At 47.7% G+C, this 10,491-nt stretch overlaps 1 protein-coding gene across 1 annotated transcript in view; it reads right to left on the bottom strand.

The window, feature by feature from the left end:
- Positions 1-10,491, bottom strand: part of PDGFRL (platelet derived growth factor receptor like) — a 75,852-nt gene that overhangs the window by 14,705 nt on the left and 50,656 nt on the right. Inside the window, exon 3 of the mRNA XM_023517793.1 lies at positions 1,899-2,050. Coding sequence (XP_023373561.1) covers positions 1,899-2,050 — 152 coding nt within the window. The remainder of the gene's footprint in view (positions 1-1,898; positions 2,051-10,491) is intronic.

Raw genomic sequence — 10,491 nt, forward strand, 5'->3', positions numbered from 1 at the left:
GGCGCCGAGCCAGCGCATGGCAATTCTGTGTAGCATTTTCCAGAATGAGGAGCCAGAGGGGTTGTGTATGAACAACTGTTAGCATTCTCCTGACACCACCAGGTTTGTCGGTTAGTGTCTGTCTGGCTGTATCTGTCCATCTATTACCTTGTCAAGGGTTCAGGGCAATAGAACACTGAATCCTGGGGGAGAAAAACAGGGTTTGACTTGCCTGCACTAAAAGTGCCGGAACACCGAGTCTCTGCCTCAGCATTCTTATTTCTAAAATCGAGAAAATAGTTTTTGCTTATTTCCTAGGAATATCGTGTCAGTGAGGAACATCATGCCTCCAGAACTGTGTGGCCTACGCTGTTAATGCAGCTCCTTTCCAGACAGGAACTATTTGAGCAGAATGGGAAAAATACATGAGATTTTGCTTAACGAACAGCCAGGGTGTAAGATCATTTTGAGTCACAGCCCTAAGTCATTTTAGGGCTGAAAGGAAGATGGATTCAGGACACCGATGAATTTCATAAAATCCCCTGCCTGCACACAAGGAAAGGATTCTGATCGCCCCTGAAATGTCTCAGTCAGCAACAAAAACTGGGGGTGGAATTTGCAAGATCCCAGAAAGCTGTTCCTGACCTCTGATCCTTGCTGGAGAACTTCATTCCCTGAACTGCAGCTTGAGAGCTTTGCAGAGCAAAGAGGCTGAAGAGCTACTCTGAGCAAGGCCTGTTTCTCAAAACGCAAGCTCCACCAGGCAAACGCATACCTCGCACTGCAGGGCCCGAGAGTTCTCCACTGCGACTGATGCATTTTCAGTTACCTCACCCAGGCTCAGAGACAGAGACCAGAGCCTCGAAGAGCCCCACCTTGGGAATCCTGCCCCCCAAACCTCAGCTCATAGTACTCTAAGAACAAATGAGGGGAGATCTATCAGTCAAGAATCCTGTGACTACAGAGTTTCCAGGAAGGAGACCATCACAGACAGGTTCTGAGAGCACAGTGGTGAAAAGTCACCAGCAGTGCTGATCAACAGAATCTTCTGTGATAAAAAAAAAAATCTCTATTTTTGTTTAGAAATATTGTCTATTTTTTGAGACTTTGGAAAAAACATAACAAGTGATAACTCTATACTGAACCTCAGCGTCAAAGCATTCCATAATAGTCATACTTTTATTTGACGATGTGAATGCTACTTTCTTTGCATTACTATTATTATTGCTTAAAACTTCATTGCAGCAATCGTCTGATTTCTTTTCTGAATGTGTTTATCTTCATTCATTCTTTACGAGGTTTTTGTGTCTAGTCCTTAAACATTGTTATTGTTGGTAAATTTTAAGCCTTTTTAATTCTGGGAAGGCAAAAAGTAGAAACCCAATAATCACATGTATATATAAAAAATAATAAAAAGAAAACATTCTCTCTCTGTACTGTACAGGACAATAGCTTCTGGCCACAAGTCCCCCAATGAGGAACCGAAATGTGCCAAGTACACTGAGAAATTGTTTTACGTCTTAACTAATTTTCACTTAAATAAGTAGTCACATGGGTCCAGTGGCTGCTCTTTTGGCCAGTACAGATACAGACCCTGGGGTTAGACAGTTCTGTATTCAACTCCTGGTACCACTACTTACTTCCTGTGTAACCTTAAGTTTTTATTTAATCTCTAAACCTCCACTTCCCCATCTGAAAAAAATAAATGGAAATTATAATATTAATAGGATTTATTCTGAAGGCTTCTTGTTAAGACTTCCATGAAATAATAAGTAAATGATGTAAAGCATTTAGCCCAGGGCCTGGTAAGCAGTGAGGGCCCCACGTCATTATTGGCTATTCGGCATGCAATGGGAACCTTCAGATCTGGGTGCAGTCCAGAAGCTGGAAGTGTCTGTGTGATGCACCGCACATTTTACCTGTGAAAAAGATGTAGGTCGAGCCCATTTTGGCCTCATCCTTCCTGCAGATGTAGCCATTGCAGAGCTGCCCCCAACAGCTGAATTCGCCTGTGTCAGCAGCTGTGGAATTGACCAGAGTCAACTGGCCATAGCGCTCGTGCTGTTTGACACTGTGCAGAAAAGAGACACAAAGTCAAAGCAGGTCAGCCCCGGCCGGGGACCCTCCAGCCCTCACCCAGGGGTCCTTTGTTCTCAGATGCAGACGTAGGAGTTTGTTCTCTCCAGTGGCACAAAGTAATTGAAGTGTGTAGGGGAGGCAGAGAGGAAATAATAAGTGACAATTATGTTTTCCCAGGAGGAGAAATTCTCTTTGACCTCAGAGCTGGAGTTTCCTTAAGCAGGATCATGGGTGCATTAGCCAGGAAGCCTCAGCAGCTCAGCAGGGAAGCCTGGGGCTGGTGTTTTCCTTTCAGCCTGTTTCTGATGAGTTCCTTTAAAAGCAGACAGCATGAAAGAAACCACCCGGCATTATCCAATATTCAAAATCCCTTTTACCAGCGAGGATAAGCCTCCAAATATGAGCCTGAAATCTTAGAAATGCTACATCATCATCTTTAAAATAATAACTTTTCTTTAGGAAAAAATGCATTGGCTGGTAAGATCCTTGACCTCTAAGTATGCTCATCTCTAGTAGAGTACAGAGAGTCACTGGACATGCAAACATTTCCTCTGACCTCTCTACTATCTCTACTTTTTTTTTTTTTTTTTTGAGACAGAATCTAACTTTGTCACCCTGGGTAGAGAGCCATGGCGTCATAGCTCACAGTAACCTCAACCTCTTGGGCTCAAGCAATCCTCTGGTTGCCAGAAGACAAGAAAGAGAGAGAGAAAGAGGACCCAGACACCATGTTTATAAGAGGAAGGGCTTTATTTCAGCTGGCAGAGCTTACAGTGAGAGAGGATACCCTAGAAGGGTGAGGTCTAGGAGAACAGGTCTTCTCAAGGAGACCACAATACACCTGCAGGGTCCTCTCCATGATGACTTGGCTCTGGGGAATTTGGAACTTGGAAATTCTGTAGGGGCTGGAATAGCATCTCCTGCTTGATTCAAACTGGCCAATAAGAAGGGTACCTGTGGGGTGGAACTTTTTGACTGTCAATAAAAAGGGAAAGACCAAGCCAGTTGGAAAGCATGGCCGTTTGGAAATCTTCTATGCCGCGTAAGCTCCCGGCTGATGAATAAAGCCCTTCCTCTTATAAACATGATGTTTGGGTGCTCTTTCTCTCCATTGGGTCTCCTCTTCCTGCAATAACAGAATAGAAGAATTCGAAATGGCCGGGCTCCCCAAATGGCTTTCTCTTTTTATCTCCAGTCAAAAAGTTCCATCCCACAGGTTCCTTTCTCATTGGCCAGTTTGAATCAAGCGGGAGATGCTGTCCCAGCCCCCACAGAACTACAGGATTTCACAGAAGTGGAAATTTCCAGGTCCCAGGAGGTCAAGCCTACAAATTCCTAAGAGCTGAGTCACCACAGAGAGGACCCTGCAAGTGTATCCTTGGGGTCTCCTGGAGATCTGTTCTCCCAGTCCTCACCCCTCCTGGGTATCCTCCCTCACCCTTGTCTCAGCCTCCCAAGTAGCTGGGACCACAGGCACCCACCACAATGCCTGGCTATTTTATCTTAGAGATGGGGGCTTGCTCTGGCCCAGGTGAGTACTTTTCTTTTTTCTCTCTCCTGTTTTCCATCGTTTCATGGAAGGTGTATCTGCAAACCCCTCCATTTCCTTTTTGAAATGAAGAAAGGCAAAAATAGTTATTATTAAATGCTACCATTAGCCAATTCTGATGGTAATTAATTATGTGAGATTGTGAGAAATCCAGATGTATCTTCCTTGCCATGGAAGCTCCTCTGTGGTTTTTGAGTCAGCGTGGGGGTGTGAGTGCCAAAATAAGTGGTTTTACTCTGGGGATCCACCTCGAATTCCAAATGCTTCACCCCTCTGAGAGTCTCCGATTTTATCTTGCAGCAGTATCAACACAGCAATCACATTAACTTCAGAATACAGCAAAACGGTTGGTTGGTCTTCAAAACAGCCCTGTTGTGCTCCCTGGTGAATTGTTTTGTCCCCACCCCTGTCCTGCCAGACGCTGCTACTCCCACGCCATCAACTGCCTCCTTTCAACGGAAATCTCTCCTCCTTCAGGAAGTTTCTGATTAGGATCAACTCTCAGGAATCTCCCCACTTTTTCCTAATGATGTAATGGGCTCTCTTGTTATCTGTCCCCTGCTTCCTGTTATTCCCCTGGTAAAAACTCGGAGGGAAGGGATTGAGCCCTATTTGTTTTAAATTCTCTAAGCAACAAATCTGGGCAGAAAGGATTCCCTAACCATGAGTGAGAGGAATTGAACTACAGTGCTGGAAATGAAAGGAACCCAGAAAAGCCAGCTGCCAGGTTGCTGTTTTGGAGACGAGGAAACGGAGTCTCTGGCAGAAGTGGCTTCTCTGAGAGCCAGAGCTGGGGAATAGCTGAGCAAGTCTCCCTTAAGTCCAGTATGTACTGAATACAGGCTCATTAGACAAGGAAACGCACACAGAGCTCCTCCCGCAATGCCAGTTCATTGTATTATCCTAGTTATATCTTAATTACATGTAATTAGAGATTAGTAGTAGCTATCATGACTATTACTATAGCAATGAGAAATAATACACAATTAGCATTGGGAGTGGTTAGTACAGCAAATAAAAGACAGTGGACTTTATTTTTTGAGACAGTCTCCCTTTGTCACCCCCTGTAGAGTGCTAAGGCGTCATAGCTCACAGAAACCTCAAATTCCTGGGCTCAAGCGATTCTCTTGCCTCAGCCTCGCAAGCAGCTGGGACTACAGGCACCCGCAACAATGCCCGACTATTTTTAGAGATGGGGTCTTGCTCTTTCTTGCTCAGGCTGGTCTCGAACCCGTGAGCTCAGGCAATCCACCTGCCTCAGCCTCCCAGAGTGCTAGGATTATAGGTGTGAGTCACTGTGCCTGGCGAGACAATGGACTTTACAGATATTACAATCTAGAGGTTGTGGGAGCGGGCCAGGTGGCTGAGGGGTTTGGCGACGCAGAGGGAGGGAAACTTTAGGCCACTTGGTAGTAGGTGGGGCACCCCAGGAGGAAGAAGGACCAACTGTAGAACTGGGCCAGAGAAAAAAGCCAAAGTCTTCAGAATATAAGGAATCTGCCAAAGAACAGAAAATCAAGGATGCTCCAGTTCTGAAAAGGCTCCAAATACTTCTCTCTCTGACATCCAGGCTGGTGCAGCCGCCTGATCATATTTCACTGAACCCTTGATCTCCTGGGTTCAAGTGATCCTCCCATCTCAGCCTCCCAAGTAGCTGGCACTACAAAACACTGCTGCAACTTTAATATTTACACACACACACACACACACATATATATATTTTTTGAGACAGTCTCACCATACCACCCTCAGTAGAGTGCTGTGCAAACATTTCCTCTGACCTCTCTACTATCTCTTAAAGTTGCTCACAGCAACTTTAAACTCTTGGGCTGAAGACATTCTCTTGACTCAGCCTCCCACGTAGCTGGACTACAGGTGCCCTCCACAACACCTGGCTATTTTTTTTTTCTTCCAGTTGTCCTCGTTGTTTACCAGGCCCAGGTAGGGCTCAAACCTGCCAGCCTCAGTGTATGTGGCTGGCACCCTAACCACTAAGCTACGGGTGCCAAGCCTTATTAACATATTTTAAAAATTATTATTTTAGGTAACCAGTACTACAAGAGTGCTGATTGTCATCAGCTGCACTTGACTATAGGCAAGAGCTGAGTTTAGAACAGAACTGGCCTATCTGCAAGGGGTGTAAAGAAGAAACTAGACCGTGCAAAAATTCTGAGACTTATGGCATTGAAATTTGTCCTGTTTGTCTTTTTCATCCAATAGAAGTTAAAAATCAAATGCTTTGAGTAACAAAGGCTGCTTAAGATGAGTCCTCAGGGCAAAGAGCAAATCAGGGACATGGTTATTGTAGAATTTGTTAAAATGCATGAGTGAATTAAGGTAGTTCCTACTAAACCCTTCAGTTAGATGCAAGACTTAGAAGAACGAGAGGTGTTATCCTCTGGTTAGGTAAGTGCCAACTGTGTGAGGCTGCCAGGGACCTGGAAGGCATGGAGGACACTCCGGCAGGATTAGGAAGTTTCATCTGTTCACTACAGAATGAGATAACAGACGGGGCTGGATGTCATGGTACATTGTTGAGAATAGCAAGAGGGGCCAGGTGCAGTGGCTCATGCCCATAATCCTGGCATTCTGGGAGGCTGAGGTGAGCAAATCATTTGAGCTCAGGAGTTCAAGACCAGCCTAAGAGCAAGACCCTGTCTCTACTAAAAACAGAAAAACTAGCCCAGCATGGTGGCGGGTGCCGGTAGTCCCAGCTATTTGGGAGGCTGAGACAGGAGGATCTCTTGAGCCCTCATGTTTGAGGTTGCTATGAGCTATGATGATGCTATGGCACTCTACCTACTACAGCAACCCAGTGAGATTCAAAAAAAAAAAGAGAAAGAGAGAGAATAGCAAGAGGGGTGTACATCTCATCTCACTCACCAAGCAGTGGGGACCATCTCCACTTTGGGAGGTGGGAATGGGGGAGAACACCAGCTGGGGCCTGGGCCAGGAGACCCAAAATGGAAAAGCAGGAAGAGAGGCAGAGTCTGGGAGGGTGTCATTGTCGGGCTATGTACCGAGACCTGGGCTGGGCATTGGCTGTGGAAGCAAAGCAACCCCAAGGATAGGGAAGGATGAAGCTGGATGGAGTGCGAGGGGTGGAGGAGCGCACTGCAGCAGTGGTGACCACCACTGTGCTTCTGTGCGTCTGAAAGACGAATGGGGCTATAATTGATGGAAATGGAATCACTGGGAAGAGAGAAGAGATTTGAGCAGGCAAATACAGCAGATTCGCTGCAGGAGACTTTGAATTTGGGATGGAATGTGGGTCATGTAAGTGTGAGTGTCCTGTGGGCAGCTGGAAAGACCATCTGGCACAAAGGGGGTAAAACAGCACTAGATTTATATCTGGGGGGACTGGCTACAGAGGGTCAGGGGGAGAAGCCCAAAGGAATGGCTGGACTCAACGAGGAAAAGAATAGAAGAAAAAGAGAAGGTGGAGAACAAAATCTCAAGTCAGAGAGAGGAAGGAGGTCACGGGAGAAAGACTCCAGTAGGGCTCGGTGCCTGTAGCTCAAGTGACTAGGGTGCCAGCCACATACACCAGAGGTGCTGAGTTCAAATCCAGCCCCAGCCTGCCAGACAACAACTTTTTTTTTTGAGACAGTCTCACTTGTCCCCATTGGTACAATGCCATGGCATCACAGCTCACAGCAACCTCCAACTCTTAGGCTTATTGCCTCAGCCTCCCAAGTAGCTGGGACTACAGGTGCCTGCCACGATGCTCAGCTATTTTTTTTATTGTAGTTGCCCATTGTTGTTTGGCAGGCCTGGGCTGGATTTGAACCCACCAGCTCCGATGTATGTGGTTAACACCCTGGCCACTGAGCTACAGGCGCCGAGCCAACAATGACAACTACAACCCCCAAATATCCAGGCATTGTGGCAGGCACCTGTAGTCCCAGCTACTTGGGAGGCTGAGGCAAGAGAATCTCTTCAGCCCAAGAGTTGGAGGTTGCTGTGAGCTGTAATGCCATAGCACTCTATCCAGGGAGAAAAGCTGGAGACTCTGTCTCAAAAAAAAAAGAAAAAGAAAAAGAAAAAGATTCTAGAAGGGATGCTCGACAAACTCAGATGTCCAAGAGACTCATGACAACACACACATCCTTCGCTTGGCGGAATGAAAGTCTCAGGCAACCATCAGAAGGTCAATTTCAGTTTTTGTTGGGGTTTTTTTGGGGGGGAGGGGGGAATCATTGAGGGTACAAAGAACCAGGTTACATTGCTTGCTTGTTAGGTAAAGTCACTCCTACAATTGTGTCCCACCCGCAGAGGTGTGTTACACCCCATAATTCCGCATCCCTGTCCCTCTTTTCCTCTGCTCCCCCATTCTCCCGCCCCCCCCCACCATGTACTAGCATTGAGATGGAGCTTGATTTCAGTGGATAAAAAATGGAAAAGGAGAGAAAAAAATGGATGTGAAACTTGCCTTCCCCCCCCCCCCCCATGGATATTATATCTGCTGGCCGCTTCCCACAGAGCTCAGAACAAGGGTACAACGTCAGCATGTAAGCAAATAAATTCATTCAGCACCTCTGGGCCCAGCATTTGCTGGCATCTTGGTGATTGAAAGTATACAATGACCTTCCTCCCAGGGAAATAACTGGGCACAAGAAAATCTGGGGGACTCTGGGACTTAGACAAGGCACTGAAGTGCCCCAGGTGGTAATCAGCAGAGCATCTAAGCTAGGGTCGCACAGACTCAGGTTATGAAGGTTTGTAAATGAGCCTTTGGGAGTAACTCTACCAACACTCAGATCGCCACGCTATATCTTTAGTAGGTCTGGGGGTGGAAGGAAGGAAATACCCTGGAAAACATGTCTGCATTTTTCCACCCCCTCTTCTATGCAAACAATATAAAACAGGAAACAAATTACTTAGTAGGATTACAGTTTAAATGCCTGGAGTTAAAATGTCCTGTTCTACTAATGGTCCAGGCAGCAGGCTCCCCACGGGGTCGGAAATGACCTAAGCCCTCTGGGGCCCAGTCTGGGCCCTGAAACAGACAAGGATTCCCTGAACCCTTCAGAACCACAGTCTCTGTGATTGATGATGCTTCTTCAAAGACCTTTCCTTTTCCTGTAACCACTGAACATCCCCAGGGATGGAAGAGGTAGAGGGTGTGAAGTTTGAGTGAAACGAAAAAAAAGGGTTATCTCAACCAAGTGCCAGAAAAAAAGTACCATTAGAGAACAAGAATTTGCATTAACTGGGGCAGCTCTGAACCACTCACATCAGCTCACTTCAAGTCTTTTCCTTTTGAACTAACACTTCCAGCTGTGACCCCCAGAGAGCTCAGTGATGGGCAAGCCCAGGTTTCAAAGAGCTTTTGTTCCAAATTTATGAGTGTGTGTTTTCCAGTGCCTGCTGCGGCCTTCACGGAGTCTTGCTCCCATTAGTGGAGGTCTAAGGCTTCTTGTATGTAGCCCAACCTCTTCTCTCCTGGAGGCCACCTATGTCATGCCTTGGCACAGAGGTGGGAGCTGGGAACTCCCAAGTTAGAGACCATTGTGCATCTCAGGTGGTAACCAGGTAACAGTGCTGGGTCCTGTTTCCCTGTACTCCCCTGGCCAGACTCTCCAAGCCAAGGGCAAGCAGTGAGCCCTGGGTTACAGGATAATTCTTCATGGGTCCCCTAAATACCTAATGAGCGCAGATTAAGTGGGCAGTGCCAGAAAGAAGAGGGATAACAATGATGTTTCGAGCATTCTCTGCTTTCAAGTTCTCCTATACAAAGTGCTGTGACAATTCCAAGCAATTCTAGGCCAAGAAGGTCTTGGTAGAAGGGGAGGATTTGAAGATATACAAGAAGGGGTGGATTTACAGAGAAATCTAGCCGGACTGAAGCCTAATTTAAACACACAAGGCCACCCTGCCAAACTCAGATTTCTGGCTGATTTTGCCAGGTAAACCCCGGGAGCAGTGGCCTCTTGGAGTGAATAGGGTCACGGACCTGGGGGAGTACGAGTGGGTGTAAGGTGGGGAAGGAGGTATTAACCTTCCCAGACTAACCTAGTTGCTGAGTGGGTCCCTTTGCCCTCACGGAGCAGGGTGGGCTCCAAAACTGCTTGCTAGAGTCGCACACCTCACGGGCAGCAGGCTCCTGCTCTGGGCAGGCCCAGAACCGCTCGCTAGTGCCACAGGCGTCCTGCAGGCAGAGGCGGAGGAATCCTCCAATCCAGGTAGACCCCAAACAGCTTGCGAGAGACACACACACCCCATGGGGGCCAGGGGAGGTATTCCCCGCTCCAGGCTCCCAAGCTGGGTGGGCCTAGAACTGCTTACTAGAGCCACGCTTGCCCTGCAGGTGGTGGTGGAGGGGTCTACCATTCTTGGAGGGCCCAGAACTGTTTGCTAGAGCCACATACATCCCTCGGACAGAGGAGGAAGAGTTCCCCACTCCGGGCTTCTGCACTAGGAGGGCACAGATCAGCTTGCTAGTGCCGCACGTGTCCAACGGGCGATGGTAAAGTAGTTCCCCGCTTCCTCCCAGCTACTCTGGTGGAGCTGAACTAGGACTGATCTGGTCGCTCGCGTACCCTGTGCTACCGCTGCCATTCCCCTACCCTCTGGCTGCTCCAGGGTGCTGAACTAGGACTGACCTAGCCACTACAGTTCCCCTGTTCCACCGGTTGCCCCAGAGGGGCCGAACTAGGACTGATCTGGCTGCTGCCAGTTTCCTGCCCCCTGGTCGCCCAGCAGGCTAAACAAGGTCTAATCTGGTCACGCACACTCCTGTGCAGCTGCTGCTGTTCCACTGCACCCTGGCTGCCCCAGCACCCGAGAACTGGGAGAAGACAACAGACAGGCTCTGCCTGTCTCTCTGGGCAACCAGAAGAAGCCATCAACTGAACAGTTCTGATAAGGCCTCCAAACAAGGT

Source organism: Otolemur garnettii, unplaced genomic scaffold, assembly GCF_000181295.1.
Source record: "Otolemur garnettii isolate 467f Iridium unplaced genomic scaffold, OtoGar3 scaffold00121, whole genome shotgun sequence".
In the NCBI taxonomy this organism is placed as follows: Eukaryota; Metazoa; Chordata; class Mammalia; order Primates; family Galagidae; genus Otolemur; species Otolemur garnettii.